The sequence below is a fragment of the Nannobrachium achirus genome (assembly GCF_963921795.1).
Source record: "Nannobrachium achirus genome assembly, chromosome: 22".
Lineage (NCBI taxonomy): Eukaryota > Metazoa > Chordata > Actinopteri > Myctophiformes > Myctophidae > Nannobrachium > Nannobrachium achirus.
Window position 1 is genome coordinate 41,860,106 of NC_137829.1, and position 18,951 is coordinate 41,879,056.

At 40.2% G+C, this 18,951-nt stretch overlaps 1 protein-coding gene across 1 annotated transcript in view; it reads left to right on the forward strand.

Moving 5' to 3' along the window:
* Positions 1-17,847: 17,847 nt before the first annotated feature.
* gtf2e1 (general transcription factor IIE, polypeptide 1, alpha) overlaps positions 17,848-18,951 on the forward strand; it is a 35,689-nt gene continuing 34,585 nt past the window's right edge. The window contains exon 1 of the mRNA XM_080753047.1: positions 17,848-18,176. Within this exon, the coding sequence (XP_080609173.1) occupies positions 17,887-18,176 (290 nt within the window). The 5' untranslated portion in view covers positions 17,848-17,886. The remainder of the gene's footprint in view (positions 18,177-18,951) is intronic.

Genomic DNA, 18,951 nt, shown 5'->3' on the forward strand with positions numbered 1-18,951 from the left:
GGCAACCTAGAATGGTTTGTTCAAGTGCAGCTAAACTTGGCATGTTAGTAAACATTCCACAATTAACAATAATGCATTGCACCTGTGCAGCTGACCTGCAGAACCTGGGAATATACCATTCTGTCAAGATGGGGAGAATATAATTATAATAGCTTGTTAAAGCGACCATTTTGTACAATTTTGCATTTGTAGTTATTTTACTGTAATTTAACAACATAACCAGCACATATAGACAAAGAGACATTCGTGGATTTATATTTAAAAGTAACTTTTATTTTCCCCCCTGGACCCAGGGTATGGCAGCTGCATACCCCTGCCATACCCAATTGACGCCCCTGCTCTGAGGCAGGAAGGAACTTCAGTCACATCACAGAGAGTTGACAGTGGAAACAGTGACTGTAAATTGCTGCTGCCTAGAATCGTCATTAGAAAAAAATGTTTCAAGTTAAAGCTCCTTATTCTAATCCTAATCATTGCTATGGAGTGTTTGTTCAGTAACAGGGATCTCCCCATCTCTTTGAAAAACAGAAAATAAATGTTCAGGTGGGTTGCCAATTTCATACAATCAGGAGAGAGAATCCATTTATCAGCTTCAATTTTACAGCATGTCGGTTCCAATTGTGTCTGCTCATTTTCCTTTGGTTCATCACTTCCAATTTCACTCGTTTATCCTGTATCCTATGAGTTCTCCCTCCTAATTGGATGAAATTGGAATCCCGACTTGAAAATGTATTTTCTGTTTACTAATGAGTTTGATAGACAGACAGACAGACCCCTGTTACTGAACAAGCATTGTATAGCAATGATTGCTACCAGAATATAGAGCTATTTATTATTTATTTATTAATCTATTAATGACATATCCTAGGCAAGTGATACATGGAAGTACAGGTGGAACAGATTCACAGGATCAGGTAATAGACAGACACACATGGCCTGGGCTAGCGGTAAAGGCACCTATAGGCTGCATGTCACTGGGAGAGTGTTTTCTGCTGGTGATTCAGTCCGAGTGTATCAAAGGGTGCGTTCGTACATGCGCACCGGGTGTGGTTAGGGATAGGGGTTATGGTTAGGTTTAGGCATAGTTTTTCTGAGGTTAATAAGGTTAGGGTTAGGGTTAGGGTTAGGCATAGTTTTACTGAGGTTAGGGTTAGGTTTAGGCACTCACTACACTGAGCACACACCCAGTGCGCATTTCCGAACGCACCCTTTGATACACTCGGACTGAAACACAGCAGAAAACACCATCCCGCGTGTCACTCCCCATCTCTCTCTCCCCATTTCCTGTCAGTCTACTGTTTCCTATCAATAAAGGCAGAAAAAGCTAAAAATATATAAAAAAGAAATGGACACACACACACACACACACACACACACACACACACACACACACACACACACACACACACACACACACACACACACACACACACACACAGATTCCTCACTTAAAGTGCAGGAACTTTCAGCTCACCACAATATCTCATAATGCTCCATCCCTCCTTCTTTTCCTGAAGTGTTTAAGGCAGATAGATACCTCTTCTTCTTTTGGGAACAAGCTGTTGCTAGGTAACTCAGGGAGGGTCCCAGCTGTCAGAGATGCCAGACACCTTATTGTCCCTTTATGGCAGAACTATACACAATTTATTAGTTTGATAGGCTATAGGAAGTGCCAGACAAGATGGTCTGAGGACGTATAAGATCTTTTGGTCACGCCTTATGGCCAAATACAATATCAAGTCCATTTGTCATGGTGATATATATCTTCCGAATGAACATTTCCAAGTCAAGTCAAGTAATGTACTTAAGTACAGGTTTGAGGCTATACTATAGTCAACTTTTTCTTGAAAAACGGACACTAAAATAAAAATGTTTCGAAAATATTTTATAAAAAAGATTAAGCTTCATATATGTGTTTCTTTATTCAAAAATGACCACAAAAAGCGTAAAATAATGATAAAATAATCATTTTGGCCATTGTCAGATGACTTTGTTTACAGTCGGGGACCCACAAGCCCCAAAGCTCAAGGAATAGGGTTGAACCTGTGATTTTCTGCCGTACTTTCATTCCTTGGGCTGAATTTCAGCACCCCAAAACAGTGAAAAGTGGAAAAAAAATATGACTCATCAATTTTCACAGTTTTGGGGTGCCGAAATTCAGCTTGCAATGGATTCAGAATCATGAAGAACCTCTAGTTTGACCCCTCACATGTTACTTAAAGCAGACTTTCCCCCCCCCTTTTTTAAATATTTCTAGTGGAGTCAATGGGACAGTGAATACACAAACGGCCATAACTTTTTTTCACGATGTTTCCGGCAGAGCAGGCCTCTCATTCTGTGGACCTTAATGACCAGTTAGTTTGGTATTTAACAAAAATAAAACGTGCACCAACAAAATGACCAAACTAATGCACCCGTTTGCCTAATAGATAAAACAGAAATAAAAAGTACGGCAGAACATCACAGGTCCTCTCCCATTTTGGTGACTGGGTCCCCGGCTATTAGTCTACTTGCCAGCCCATAGAGCCCCATTGTGAACCCGGACATGTTGAGTACACCAAGGTTTTATGTTAGAAATGTCGAGTTGGGGTCCCCAGCATGTAGAAACTGCCGGATGCTAACTTGCATATTATGTTGAGCAATTTTCATAATTTTCATAATTAGCTTTAATTAGCATAATCACCTATAAAAATGGAAAATATGTCAAAAACTGAACAATATTGGAGTGGTTTTGGGGGTTATTGAGAATGCTGAATCCATTTCTGACATTTTCTAAATCCAAAACGGACGTTTTAAACCGGAAATGGCCATATACCAACTTAAATTGGGATGATTTTTGATACTTTTTTTGTTGATTTTGATTATAAATTAAATTATAAATGTGGTTATTTATATGCTTATACATTATGTGCATTTCAAAAGCAAAATAGAGACAATCCACACTAATTATTAGAACAATGACTGCCACAATAGCATATCAAAAATAGTTACTTCATCAATCCCAAAAGGCATATTGTGACCTTTTGGGACATGTTTTGACCAAACGTCAACATGTGACATCAATAGATTCATCACCGGTAATAATTATGGTACTCATCATTGTATATTAATTTGTTGACTGCCAAATACGTAACTTCACGTATGTTGTTTTCTTACGCTGGCGCTCTTCACTAACCTAGCAAAGAGCTATGTCAACATTTGTCTCCTAGAATCTCGCCCAAGCAGGGGATCACGTGATCGCAAAAGAATCACGTGATTAATTCCCAACTCTAAAAACTGCTGGGTCAAAAACAACTCAACTTGGGTTATTTTTGATCCAACTCACGGGTCAAATAGGGACCGATGCCCAGTTTGGTTATTTTAACGCAAGAAATTTGGTTATGAATTTTGACCCATAATTTGGGTCAAATAAATAACCAAATTATTTGTTTAAAATGACCCAAGATTGTAGTCAATATAACCCAAGTTTTGGGTTGAGTGGGCTAAATGAATACAACCTACATATGCATGGTCTGGAGAATGACAATGCCAATATTATCTGACATTAACATAATATCAGAAATGTTTCAGGGTTTCTTCACAGATGATTTGTTCAAAGTCTAGTAATATCAACATAAAAGTGCATGATTAAATATATATGCAACAATGTTGATAATACTATAATCAGAATAGTTTAGAGAAGAAAAACAAAATAAGCTCAAAATTACAATGAGTTCTTCTCTTTCAGACCAGCTGGGGGAGGGAGCTCAACCCTAAGCTATAGTAGCAGCCAAACACTTACGGTTAGGGTTTAGGCTCAGATACTGACAAATCAAATTCAGACATATGACAGTCAGCTTGCCGAGGCAGACACATGGATATGACATATTTAGCATTTTTAGCTCCCAACAGCTTAGAAAATGTCTCTGGAAACCTAGACAAATGCTTTTCCCAGCATGCTTTGCAAACAGGTTTATGGTGCCTGTCCCCTGATTGGCCCAAAGCTAGACCACTGACCCAAGTATATGGGTTACCACTAACCCCAAAAACGGGTCACCCCCAGATAAATATTACCTAACTCGAACAACCCTGGAATTGGGTCAAAATAATATCCCAATAACTCAAGGAAGGGTTGTGGCTCTGAGAAATGACCCCGAAATTTGACCTAACACAAATGACCCATGATTTGGGTCAAGAAATGACCCATGAGTTTTTAGTGTGTATTGGATTTGGAAAATGTCATAATGCATTCCTTTCTTTTTTTCCCGTAAACTAAAGCGAAATCAAGCTCATTAAACTCCCCATAACTATGGGACGGATTATAGTGACGGCACAATTTTTATTCTCAGATCGTCCAAGACTACTACGTGTTTTAAAGCTTTTAAAGATCTGTGTGTGGATCGTTGTGAAGAATAATATTCTTTGATTCTTCAAAGGTTAGTGAAAACTCTCTGAGACAATGTTTTAACTCTGGCAGTTAATTTAACAAGGTTGGATTGTCTTGGCCTTGGTAGAGGAGAGGAGGAGAGTAGGATGTTTTTATATAAGGCCAAATTGGAGATTGACCCTGTAGTCAAATCTCATCACTTTTGGAATGGACCTAAGGAACCCTGTCATACCCTATCAAGTTGCCTCACACTCAAGGTGACCAAGGTCTTCTCTGAACTTGGTAGATCTGCATTTAGCTCCTGTGGCCCAACCACATACCCTGCAGAAGAGATTAAGTACTCCAGTACCCTTGAGTCGTTTTAGACACCTGGTGAACAAACTGGTCACCACAATATGTAATTGTTTTTAGATTATTTTTAAGTTTCTTATCTTTAACTTTTATATTTCCACATTTTTATCGACTAAATTGAAATGTATTTTCAACACTATTACTCGATGACACTGCAAATTACTACACACACGCACACGCACGCACGCACGCACGCACGCACGCACGCACGCACACACACACACACACAGACACACACACAAAGTATCACAAAGTATTTTCCAGTTTATCTAGTAAGACACCTCAGAGTGACTTGCGACCTCAGGGTGACATGCGCCAATTCTTGGCCATCTGGCCAACCACAGCGTTTCTCTGACGATTCTAGTTGTTGTCATTCTGGGGGGAGTTTGTTCATGTTTTTGTGAGGGTATCAACCCTAGGAGACACAGGGAGAGCATGCAAACTCCACACAGAAAGGCCCTATCGCCAACCCCACCTAGAGTGTACTCACCGCCCATATATGTCCTTAATATTGATAACATAATATCCTTAATGTCCTTAATATTGACAATATAGGAATCTCCATATATGGGCATAAAACGTACGTAAGTAATGCCAAGCAGGGACTTGGTGAGTCAGGGCCTTGTTTTCATGCCTGTGGATCTCCATATATGGGCATAAGGGGGTACCCTAACATTCTCATTTTCGGCCTGGGATTTATGACATCAGAAATCTCCATGTATGGGCATAAAAGGTTTTTTCTTTTTCTGGGAATGACCATATATGGACTTTTTATTTTATTTTATCCTTTATTAATAATAATATGTATCCATATACATACAATATATGTTATGCAAAAAAAAAAACATACGTTAATTAGTAATGCCAAGCAGGGCCTTTGTGAGTTGGGGCCTTGGTTTGATGCCTGTGGATCTCCATATATGGGCCATAATAATGTTCTTAATATTGACAATATAGGAATCTCCATATATGGGCATAAAACGTTGGGCCTTGGTTTGATGCCTGTGGATCTCCATATATGGGCATAAGGGTACCCTAACATTTTCATTTTCTGCCTCCATTTCTGTACAATGTCATGTGACATCCCTTTTATGCCCATATATGAGTCATTCTGTACCACATCACTGTGATCAACTTTCGGTCTTTCGCTTTGCCATGCAATCAACTTCAGAGCAGTGATGTGGCACAGACTGTGACAGTGAGTCACAGTGATGTGGTATAGAATGACTCATATATGGGCATAAAAGTGATGTCACATGACATCACTTCCTGTACTGAAAAACACGTGACATCACACTGACATCACTTCCTGTACAGCCAGACAGACAGACAAGCGACAAGGTTTTTCAGGGTATAATGCGACCTTCGGTCGCAACAACAATTAGCAAGCCTTCCTTATCTAACTATTAATTTACCGAATGTCTGTCCACCGCCCGCCGTCTGTCTGCATGCTGACATCCCTGATACTAAACAGTGTCTGACTAACATCACTACAGTGCCCAAATTTAAATGTGTTGGTGTTACCCCCGGCAGACCATGGTAAAGAAGAGGACACTGCCAGGGGCTTCAGGTGCTGCAGAATGGAGGGGCGGAGGAATGTCTCAAAGATAGGTAGCTTATAGCCTAGTCATTGGCCCCTTTTCTACCTAAAGAACTTTGGTTCTAGAAATGGTTCAGTTTCTTTGAACCTTGGTCCTTTCACGGAACCAGCCACACACAGACAATTGTGCTTCCTTTGTAGCATGCTGTATATGAATCGCATCTGCATCTTCCAACCTGTAGAATAGTAACATGCCCAATTTGGTTCCCAGTTCAGGGCAAGCAAACATAAGTATTGTTTTGGTTCTGGTTCCGAAACAACCATTAGGGTTCTGAACCAATTCATTTTCAGTGGAAACACTCTGAAGTGGTTCAAAATTGGGCAGGTAAAAAAGAAAGTAACCGGTTCAACCCTGGTAGGAAAGGGGCCATTGCAGCACTGGAGCCAAGGGGACATGATAATTAATCTTGACTAACAAGTTATACAGTAGGCCCATAACTGTGGATAAAACCAGTCATATAGAACTATCTGTGACTGTGAGCATTTGAATGCCACACAGAACAATACCACATCACAGAAAAAGTGTCTGTCAGTGACTTTATGGGAAACTATTGAAGGCCACATCTGTTTCAGCAGACATTTCTCATAACACCAAATGTTTAACAGATTACATTTGTATGATAGAATTTATATTTCAGTCACTGAAATATAAATTATGTTATAAAAAATATATTGCTTGCTTTCTATCTGGTATTGTTTTCGTGAATGACACTGTTATTGTATCCTACCCAACTGATCATTTTAAGCTAATATCCAACAAATGTGCAGCTGGTACCATGTATGAATCTGACACAATTCTTAGAGAAGTTATCAGATAGCCAGGCCTAATTCTGTGAACAAGCATAGGAATAGTGTTTTGATTTCATAAGCTGCAGATGATGATCCTGTCTAAGAACAGATTATGCTGCTCCCTGGTGGAGCAACATGTAGGCCCTATAGCAAATAAATTAAGTTAATAGATCTATTAGCTGTGATAACTAAATAAAAGAGGAACAGATATTTCGCCAAAGATTTGTGTCTATCTGATCTGAATAACTGGGGAACTTTTTAAATGTGTATGTCTGCCAGAGAGGCAGTACTCAGACTGTGCCAAAGTATCACAGTAAATCCTAGAGCAGTGTTTACTTGCGGTCATTACTGTGATTACATCAGGGGAATTAATCTATTAAAGAGTGTAGTTTGCATGCCGAACAGTGGAACCGTTCTGCCAATATAGTCACAATTCATGACTCGCCATCTGGCTAGCGATTACTCACGTTGACCTTATAACCTCTTCACGGGATAGCTGATAATTACCAACTATTTGATTAAACCATAAAGAAACACCAAATCAAATCTCGTGACCACTAGAGAGCACTGATGTTCTGCCTCCCTCTAGTGGTAACCTGGAGGAGGTGGTAGAGATGATTCAAGTCTGAAGACAAGCAAACAACCAACAGAATTTGCCTAACCTCGGCTTTGCAGCCAAAAGGGAAATATATATTTTCTCTTTAATATATCCTACCGTACCGTACCTTGTCCCTTCATTTGCTTTATATTCTTATATTGTTGTCTTCCACCACGTGAGGTGCGCCATCAGACCTGTCATATTTCTCGGGGAGCAGGCCCATAGTGGCAGGCCTGCCTGGCTATGCTGCCTGGGCATAAACAGATTCTCATTCTGATTATTAAATTGACAGACACGATACCTCTATGGTCAACGACGCACACATAAATGCATAGACCATTATTCACTTGTCTTGTTGTCTTGCACATTTTCCCCCTGTGTGTATTCAGAACAAGCAAGTGTACTTTCTTGTACAGGGGGGCCACATGATGGCCCTGTTGACTCAATCTCATTGGTCCAAGCAAGGTAAAGAGCATAATGTGGCTGCCTAAACATTAATTAATCAATAGCATGGTTGTGTGGTTTTACAAGTTAGATGTAGAGCAGATGCTGCTTTTGTATTGTACCTCGGTTGCTGTTGGGCAGAATGTCCTAGTGGCGGAAAGAAATTACCTCTGGGAACTCAGATTGCAAATTGGCAGGCCAGGTGTTCTGGTTAGAGAATGTTATTACATCTGTCTGAACTAAACTGACAGATTTTTGGAGTGGTGAAGCCGGCTCACACTCAACCCTGTCCTCAAAATGCAGTACGAACAGTTGCAATGCCGCTGGCTGACCAGTGGCAAGCTTGGGTAATCATGTGGCACTGCTGAGCAGCCTACACACACACACACGCACGCACGCACGCACGCACGCACGCACACACACACACACACACACACACACACACACACACACACACACACACACACACACACACTCTCTCTCTCTCTCTCTCTCTCTCTCTCTCTCTCTCTCTCTCTCTCTCTCTCTCTCTCTCTCTCATGTAAATGTAGCAATACCATACTCTGTTACAGTCCTGTTTTCAAAAGTAAAAGTATGTAGTGAATGCATTTGGGTCTCCATCCGGAATCAATGGGGGAAAATGTACTATGATCTATTTTTTGTCTTGAATGCGACAAATACAAAAAAATTAAATAAAAAATTAACTCAAGTCTCCATGGGGTGAGTAGGCTAATCAATAGAAAAAAGTCATTTTGTGGGTGAACTACTCCTTTAATTCCTGCTACACATGAGCTCTACAGACTGGAGAGGTGTATACTGTATAACTGAAGTGAACAGAATGACTGTAGCCTAGGCTACTGCTGGCAATCTGATACAAACTATCTTTCTTAATATAAATGCTTGCAAGTTGCAACAAAACATTGAAAACATGCGGTCAATGTGTGAAAATAACCAGTGACAGACAAGAAACCAAGATTGCTCTTATTTAGATGTAATTATATACGGTAAGTGTGTAACATAAGCCAATAGTTGAGAGCAAATCCCTAGCCTCCTTCAAAATTGGTATGAAAAGTCACCTTCAGACAGCTGCTACCCGTGACTTGTAAATAGAGTAGACTAAGCCCCCATGCTCCCCCCCTTTTCTTTTTGTATTTTTTGTATTTGATATTATGCTTTTGAAACTGATATTATCCTAGATAAAGTAGCCTACTATGTTCTATCCGTCTGTCTTTCAATGTTATATGAGATACTTAAAGTGTGGTTCCTGTGGAAATAAGCCTCGGCTTTCTAGGATCTCCTTTTAGTTGACCTTGTAGCCTACCAGTGATTTGTACTGTCATGAAACTGTACTTTTTTCTATTGCAAACTTCTAATAAATTCTTCTTCAATGCAGGATATAGGCCTAATTGTTCACTGAAGATTAAATTCGGCAGCAGTGAAACCAAACGGCCACAAGATGGCAATACTGGTGGGTTTTACGCGTATGTGATTGGCCGAGAAGAACGGCTTCCTGTTAGTTCAGTGTCAAATGTCCAGCCAATCGGAATGGAAGAAAGTCTTTTGTTTACTCCTTCACACAGGGTTGCCATGTCCGCTTGTTTTAAGCGACGTGCTTATTTTTCTGTAAAGTGGCGACACTTTACAGAAAAATAAGCCCAACAGGGGCTTGTTTCCTAATGTTGTTGAAACCACTAGTTCTCAAATATTATCATGTCAAGGACCCCCAAATTAAGGTCCAATTGAAAGTCTGAAACCAGCCATTTTCTTAAAAGAATAAAAATAAATAAATAAAAAATCCCCAAGATTAGCCTACAGTGGTTCCCAAACCTTTTAGCTCAAGACCCTATAGCCTCGGGATCCAGGCATTTCATTAGAGAAGAGCTTGTAGATCGGCCATTTTCACTACTTCTTAAAACATTTGTTTTCTAATTCATGGAATTTCTTAGATTTTTCTTAGATTTCTTCATGAAATTACAGAAAAAAAGATTAGATTTTTCTTTTACATGCAATATCTTTGCTATTTTGGGATTTTTTTTTAACATGTTTTGAAATAATAATAAAACAAATTATAAAGGGACCCATAAAAATCTGTCCGGACCCACAAGTGGGTACCGAACCGGTTTTTGGGAACAGTGGCCTATAGCTTGTTTCTTTCTAAATCTGGCAACACATGGCTGTGCAGTGTGCGGTGTAGAGATGGGATTTATGGCTCTTTGAAGTGAGCCGGATCTCTGGGATCCGTTCCTTTCAAAGAGCCGTTCAAAAGACTGGCTCAAGATTTTTATTATGATTACAAATTAGGCTACTTAAACCATATATAATGTTCTGCCATATATACATTAAATTGTCTGCCATTTGAAAATAGCCGATCTACAAGCTCAGTCATGGAGAACATATTCTACGAACAGATTGCGAGATATTGATGAGAATAATCTGATTTACGAGTTCCAATCTGGTTTCAGAAAATCTCATTCAACTGACACCTGCCTTCTCTATTTGACTGACCAAATCAAACGCAAAGCGGATGGCGGCAAACATAGCGGCATGGTCATGATGGACCTCCAGAAGGCATTTGACACCATAAATCACTCTATTCTGATTGAGAAACTAAAAGCCATCGGTCTTGACAGCGCAGCAGTGAGCTGGATGCAGTTTTACCTGGTGGGGAGGGAACAGGTGGTGGAGGTTAACGCCGGTACCCTGTCCCCCCCCCCTCCCAGTAAGCTGTGGTGTTCCTCAAGGTAGCATACTGGGGCCTCTGTTAATTGTTCCTAATATACGTGAACAACATGGCATCTGCTTGCGACTGCAACCTGTTCCTGTTCGTGGATGACTCGGCTCTCCTAGTCTCGGGCAAGAACCCGAGACTAGGAGGTTGAAAAGACACTTAACTCTGAACTAAGTAAGTTCTGCACATGCAGGCTTAACAACAACAAATTATCAATTCACCTGGGAAAAACTGAGTCCATCCTCTTTGGATCAAATCATAACCTCAAAAAACTCGACAACTTCACAATCATGGGTGACAAGGTCATAACAAGAAAAACGAAATCTCCTACTTAGGATGTATCCTTGAAGCTAATCTTTCCAGCGAAAAGATGACTTCTAAAGTAATAAATAAAATCAACCAACGAACACGTTTCCTACAGAGGATCGCCCCGATGGTCAATTTCAACACCCTGAAGACCATAGCTGGTGCAATAATCCAGCCCCTCTTTGACTACGGAGTCCACGTATGGTATCGTGACGCCCCACAAGCCCTAAAAAATAAACTCCAAACAGCCCAAAATAAACTAATTAGGGTGCTGCTTAACCTTCCCTATATCAGACTCACCTCACCGCTACTCACCAGTTAAGAGTGGGGTGGCTCAGAGTAGCCTAGATGACAGAGTTCAGCAACTTGCAATGGGCCTGGTGTACAAGATACACTACACCACTAAGATACCCATGTACCTGGCAAAATACTTTAAAAAACGTTAAGGATTTCCACAATTACAACACCAGAGGCAGCGCCACAGATCACGTCCACAATTACAACACCAGAGGCAGCGCCACAGATCACGTTCAACCCAGAGTCAACTCAAAGAAAGGGTCAAACTCGTTCTTCTGCTATACCACAAAAACGTGGAATGCCTTACCGAAGGAGTGTGGATCACTAACATCCTTTAAAATTGCCCTGAAAAACCACTTACAGGCAGCAGCCGTTCGCAACTGGTAAAAACAAACCTAGCCCAGCCCAGCCCAACCCTACCCTCCCCTGCCCCTTCAAACAGACCTAGCCCAGCCCAGCCCAGCCCTCCCCTCCCCTCTCCTGCCCCTTCTTTAATATAGCCTACTTACTGTTTGTATTGTCTTACTGTATTTTGTTCTTTCATTTTTTTTACTGACTATATCTACTGCATAGTACTGTGTTCTATTCGTCTGTCATTCATATGAGATACTTCAATGGTTTCCTGTGGAAATAAGCTTAGTCTTTTCTAGGATCTCCTTGTAAACCTTGTACCAGTGAACTCACTGTACCGTCATGAAACTGTACCTTTTCCTATGCAAACTTCTAATAAAGTCTTCAATCAATCAAACAAACAATGCGTCGCATTGTGAGCTTGTAGATCGGCTATTTTCAAATAATTTTTCTACATTTTCTACATTGGAAAATGTAGAAATGGGACATTCTGCATAATTAGCCTACTATTTCAGCCGTGACATCATTTTGTAGTCAGACCGCCAAGCAGATTTATTATCAATATCTGTCCCTCGCTATTTCAACACATCAGAGACAAAAATAACGACTAAAGTATAATTCTACCACTTTCCTTTCAACAACAAAAGAAAAATTTGTATATAGTAAAAATATTAAAAAGATTCACGGGCGCTGGGGCCTTTTGCCCCCAAAAGTTCTCCTCTGCCTACAAAATTATGTCAGAGTCAGACTTAACAGCCCCACCAATACTTTTGTACTCAAGTAGCCTACTTTTTAATTCCGAACTTCTAATTGTGGTATTTCCACATTGCAGACAGTATTGATACTTTTACCTATTAAGTAAAGAATTTGAGTTCTTTTTCCAGAACTCAAACGGCTCAGAACGGCTCCCTGCTGCGAACCGGATCCCATCGTTCATTTCAAAGAGCCGTTCAAAAGGCTCGATTCGTTCGCGAACGTCCCACCTCTAGCGTGCAGACTGGTGGTTCAGTTCAGTGAAGTTTACAATACAATCCTCCTCACAGTCAACTGAATAACGTGAGTGTTTTACGCTGTTTCAAACTGTCGTGTTCACCGCTTCCTCTCTGGGTAAAACAGCTGTTAAAGCCTGCTTGTTTTCTGTTCGGTGGCGTCGCGTCGTTTACTCCTTAAAAGTTTAAAAAGGTTTAAAGCTAGCCTTTTAGCTAGCTATAAGCTAGCTATAACGTTACGTTACTACTCTCTCAGAATAATAATACAGGAAAGGTCGACCTAAAACAAAGTCGACCCAAACTCGTTTCCCAACGGGTCTGTGGCCTTAACCCTCAAGCTAGACGCAGAATAGACCAAAATCTAATCTTTGCTTCTGGGGGTCCCTGGAACAAAGTATTTTGCGATGGGGGTCTGTGGCCAAATACATATCATGCTGGCCCAGCATGATGATTTTTTCCTGAAAACATGCTGGGGGACAAAGTTTTCAGGAAAAAATGATAGCAACATAAGTTTATTTTCAGAAAACTGTTGATTTAGAAGACATTTGTAGAATGTGCCTATCAGTGGACCCCCAAAATGTGTTTTTGGCCTCGGACCCCCATTTCAAAATATTTTGTTCCACGGATGGACCCCTATCGCAAAATATTTTGTTCCAGTGGGACCCCCAGAAGCAAATATTAGATTTTGTTCTATTCTGCATCTATAGTAAGGGGATTTTATAAGATATTTGACCAGTCTGCGAAGTAAATCGTTACCAAGAAATGTCTTCAGCAATGTGTTTCTAAAGGTGTGTAATAATATGTACTAAAAGGTTGAAATTCAACTCCCGGGGGAAACCTCATAAAAAACTGATTTGCGTTTGTGTCCCATTAATTTACTATACAGGAAAAAAATACAAAAAATAAATATGCTTTAAGTAGCATGTGAGGGGTCAAACTGTTTTTTTTTCATGATGCTGAATCCATTGCAAGCATTTGTTTTGCATGAAAAACAAAACATTCCTTGGGCTAAAAGCTGACCCACGAAACGATGGTTTAATCACTTTTCACCGTTTTGTAGGGGCCATTTGTAGCCCACGGAATGTTTTTTGTGCAAAACAAATGCTTGCAATGGATTCAGCATCATGAAAACCCCCCAGTTTGACCCCTCACATGCTACTTAAAGGGGAAGACCACCCATTTTCAATATTGAAATATGTCATTAATATACCTTAGAGGAGTTGTGTGGAAATAGAAAAAAGGTTCCCCCCCTTATGTGTTGCCTAGAACTGGAAGATATATTTTGGGGTTTGTATTGTAAAGTACAATGTGTGATGTCATCAAGTTGTACTTTACAATACAAATCCCAAAATCAATCCTCCAGTTCTAGGCAACACAGAAGGGGGGGAACTTTTTTTCTATTTCCACACAATTTCTCTAAGGTATATCAATGACACAGTTCAATATTGAAAATGGGTGGTCTTCCCCTTTAAAGCATATCTATGTTTTGTATTTTTTTCCTGTATAGTAAAGTTAGAGGGACTCAAACACGAATACATTTTTTATGAGGTTTCCCCCGGGAGTTGAATTTCAACCTTTTAGTACATATTATTACACACATATTTTAGAAACACATTGGTGAAGAAATTTGTTGGTAACGATTTACTTCGCTGATTTTCTTATGTTCCCCTTACTACTAGCTTTAATAAGGCCACAGACCCGTTGGGAAACAAGTTTGGGTCGACTTTGTTTTAGGTTGACCTTTCATGTATTCAAGCTAGCTATAACGTTACGTTAATACTCTCTCACTGACTGCTGCCAGGCCGTTGAAAACGTGACGTTATATTAACATTAAGGTAGTCTTCATCATAACGCCTTTTAGAACATTTGGTTCTTAAAACTGTGTCCGGAGACCCCCAGGGTTCATTGAGGGAGTTCCAGGGGGTCCCCAGTTAAATGATAGATAGTTAAGGACCAAATGGACCAACTTCCCATTTGTACACTCTCAGAGTTAAATTAACGTTGATTTTACAACATATATTGGGGTCCCAGAGATAGAAATGCCATTAAACGGGGGTCTGTAGCATATCTTTTCAGATGGGGGTCCGGCAGGCTAACTGTCAATTTGGGGGTCCTTGACATGGAAAAGTTAGAGAACCGAACCCCTGTTTTAGAACATATTGCAGATACATAAATGCATTTTGTCTGCAGTTGGTTGGTATCCAAGATTCCAAGTAACGAAAGTCTTCAATCAATCAATCAATGATGTCCAGAGGGCTATAATGTTGGGAGACATGGAAGAAACATGAATATCACATTCTTGCTCTGTCCAAACATCTAATGGTGTCTTACATTAGGCACCATTTTACTGTGCGCCCTTTTAGACTATAAATTGAGGTCGTATTAAAAAGTCTTTGAATCCGGATAGAGGGGGAATCTAGCCGCAAATTGCAACACTAGATTTTTTTTTAATCGGTTGAATCTAGGGTTGCAATACCTCCCATAGGCAGCCAATGCATCAAAACTGTTTTTTTGCTATCTGATTGTATTAAACGACGTCAAACTCACCAATATTGGGGCTGTATGGAAAGCTTGGAGTATCCTCTTTCTATCTGCAAAGTGTTTGTTTCATAAAAAACCCAGCGTACCGCCGTAGACATGTTATGAGTTATATCTGTCCGAGCAGACATGTTTTTTTTCTAAGTGTTGAACTTTGGAAGCGCTCGTCTTCTATAACGCCATGTCCCTCTGCCTCCTGCATTAGGCTACCGGTATGTGACATTTAGAACCAGCTGGTACACAGGACCGCTGAGTGACTTCCCACAAGCGCTTCCAAACTCCAGCACTTGGAAAAAATAATCACCTGAACGGAATTTCTTGATAGAAAGTAGCTCATAACATCTCTATGCTGGGTTTTTATGAAACAAACACTTTGTAGATAGAAAGAGGATACTCCAAGCTTTCCATACAGCCCCAATATTGGTGAGTTTGACGTCGTTTAATACAATCAGATAGCAAAAAAACTGTTTTGATGCATTGGCAGCCTATGGGAGGTATTGCAACTCTAGATTTAGCCTCGGAAACCCAGACTTTTATTTTACTTTAGATTCAACTGATTAAAAAAGAATCTAGTGTTGCAATTTGCGGCGAGGGAGAATCATCCTCCGAAAGTGTGGTTTGTTGAGCTGAACTACAGTAAAACCTTTGTTGTTCCAGGAAATGTATTGTAATTCTCACATGGTTGACAGATTAGACATTGTGGATTGATTTTTGACGTATTTATTAGTTTCCCATTAGCGTACCGTACTGTTACAGGCAACAGCCACTCTTCCTGGGGAAGGGGTTGACACTAAGGTCTCAGAGGCACTTGCCCATCGGGCAAGTACAGGTCATGTTCTACTTGCCCGAAGGTAATGCCCACTTGCCCGAAAAGTAAATCGTCCTTTATAAAATGATAGGTACGATTTTAATTACCGCTCAATTTAACACTTATTTCTTTACTTTCTGGGCCTGTGCGATAAAATGTCATACCTCAATACCTCCAAATCCAAATACCAAATACTTTAGCTATGATTGAATATGTCTATGGGTTCACACTTGTTATTTTTTATTTTTAAATGTAGCAACAGTAAAAACAGCACATTATAGGTAAATAGTGCTCTTATTTTACATTCCACAGACCAGAAGACACAGCGCACTGGCCACGTTCAGGTGTTTAGACAGATATCTCATGTTTATAGACATGTGTGTCCCCTCTCAAATGAGCACTTGCCCTGTCGGGCAACCTGAAAGCCAACTTCACCTGCCCTGACGTTTTATTTACCTGCCGGGGGCAGGTGGGCAAGCCTTAGTGTCAATGCCTGTGGGGTCTCAACTAGCTCTGATCCATAGCGTTAGAAGGAGAGAGAGAGTTCTCCTTAAAGTTAAAAGCCTAGCTGCAAATTAGATTTTCTTTTAAAATGATGTTGAATCTAGAGTTGCAACATCACCCATTGACAGCCCATGCATCCAAACAGAATCTGATCTTATTAAACCACATTACGCTTGAAGTATCCTCTTCCTATCTGCAACATGTTTTTGTGTTTTTATTTTTTATGATTATTTCTAACTAAGTGTTGGAGTTTAGAAGTGCTCATTTTCAATAATGTAACATCCTGCTGCCTCCTGCTTTATGTGCAATTTAGAAAGGTGGTACACTACACAACAAGACCATTGAGTGATTTCCCACGAGCGCCTCCAAACTCCACAACAAAAATGTAATTCCAAATATTCTGTATTCTGCAGCACCCCTGGAATGGAATGATGGCACCCTAAGGAAAAAATATTATTAATCAATATGCAGAAATACCAAAAATATCTCATGTGACTGGTTGGGCACTTGTACTGTAGATCTGCTTATTTGCTGTCTTTGGCCATTTTTAATTAAAGGACATTTTTTTTTTTTTTACAACAAGGGTTCATATTTTAGATTGTAATTAGAGAAAAGAAAATATGAGTGTTAAAATGTTTTCATTGACTGCTTTCTATTGTTTTAGCGATTTTAGTATTTTGATTTCAGTGGGTGGGGGCATGCGTACAAGTGGCTAACTATGTCCTTTTTGACACAATAAGCCGTTACTTTTTTTGTTACTATTTACACCAGCCCTCATAAGTCGCATCTGCCCATGAAAGATTGCGGTGCATCTTGGGAATGGGCTTATTGTGTCTAAAAATACATATTTAGCCACTTGCATGCATGCCCCCAACCTGGGGGCATGCATGCAAATCAAAATCGTTAAAATCACTAAAACGATAGAAAGAAGTAAATGATTTTTTTTTAACACTCATCTTTTCTTTTCTCCAATGACTATCTTAGATCTGAACCCTTGTTGTAAAAAAAAAACAAAGTTGTCCTTTAAATAGAAATGTGAAATTATCATCACAGTACGATATCATCATACTAAGTACAGTAAGTATATACAGGTATTTGGTTGTGGTATTTAACTTTGTCCATAATATATCTCCACAACATCTCTCATTTCATCCCCACCCTAGAAACCTGTGTGTGTGTGTGTGTGTGTGCCTTGCGGCCGTCGTCATCAGTAGAACATGACGGAACCGGAGCTCCTGACCGAGGTCCCCGCCTCACTCAAGAGGCTGGCCAAGCAGGTGGTGCGTGGTTTCTACGGGGTGGAGCACGCCCTGGCGCTGGACGTGCTCATCCGCAACCCCTGCGTGCGTGAGGAGGACATGCTGGAGCTGCTCAAGTTTGACCGCAAGCAGCTGCGCTCCGTGCTCAACACGCTGAAGGGGGACAAGTTCGTCAAGTGCCGCATGCGGGTGGAGACCGCGCCGGACGGCAAGACCACTCGCCACAATTACTATTTCATCAACTACAGGTATGGTAGGGGGGCAGGGATGGGACGATACATGATATTATCGTTTAACGTGATAAAAAACACTCAGGATAATCGCATTGTGGAGATTTAATTTATCGTGAAATCGTCCTCCGTCATGCACTGGGATCAAGTCACCTTTTTTTGCTGAGCTGCATATCCGGTACCACTTAAACCCCTATAATTCTATAATTGATAAACGGAACTGGAAATAACGTACTTGATAGTCTATTTTTCATTCTCTATCAAATGTCTTTGCCAAATAAAAAAAAGCCGATCTACAAGCTCGTGAGCTTGTAGATCTGCTATTTTTTTGGCAAATGTTCCGCCCCAGGATAATGGATTTTGATTATCGCGATTATCGTGATTTATTTTGTCACATTAACCGTGATATGACATTTTCATATCGTCCCATTCCCATAGGGGGGATTCATTTATTTTATCGAATTAACCCACTTTGAGACTTGCAATAGTGTGCATAGCAAGATAGATGCTATGCCACGCTATGAGCTTGTATATCTGCTATTTTTTGAATAGCCCAAAAGTATAAAATAATGGTTAAAGTGGTTCAAATTTAGATGTTTTCCAGGCTAAATTGGTTTTGTTTTTCATCCCTTTTCATACCGAGGTCCATTATTTGAGCCACGGACCACCATTTTTAGTCTCTCGGACCTGAAAATGTAGAATATTTTGTTAGTGTTGGATACAGTTGTTCACAATCCCATGTTGTTGTGATGTTGGTAGTACCATAGAAGAGATGATAGGCAAACTATCATAA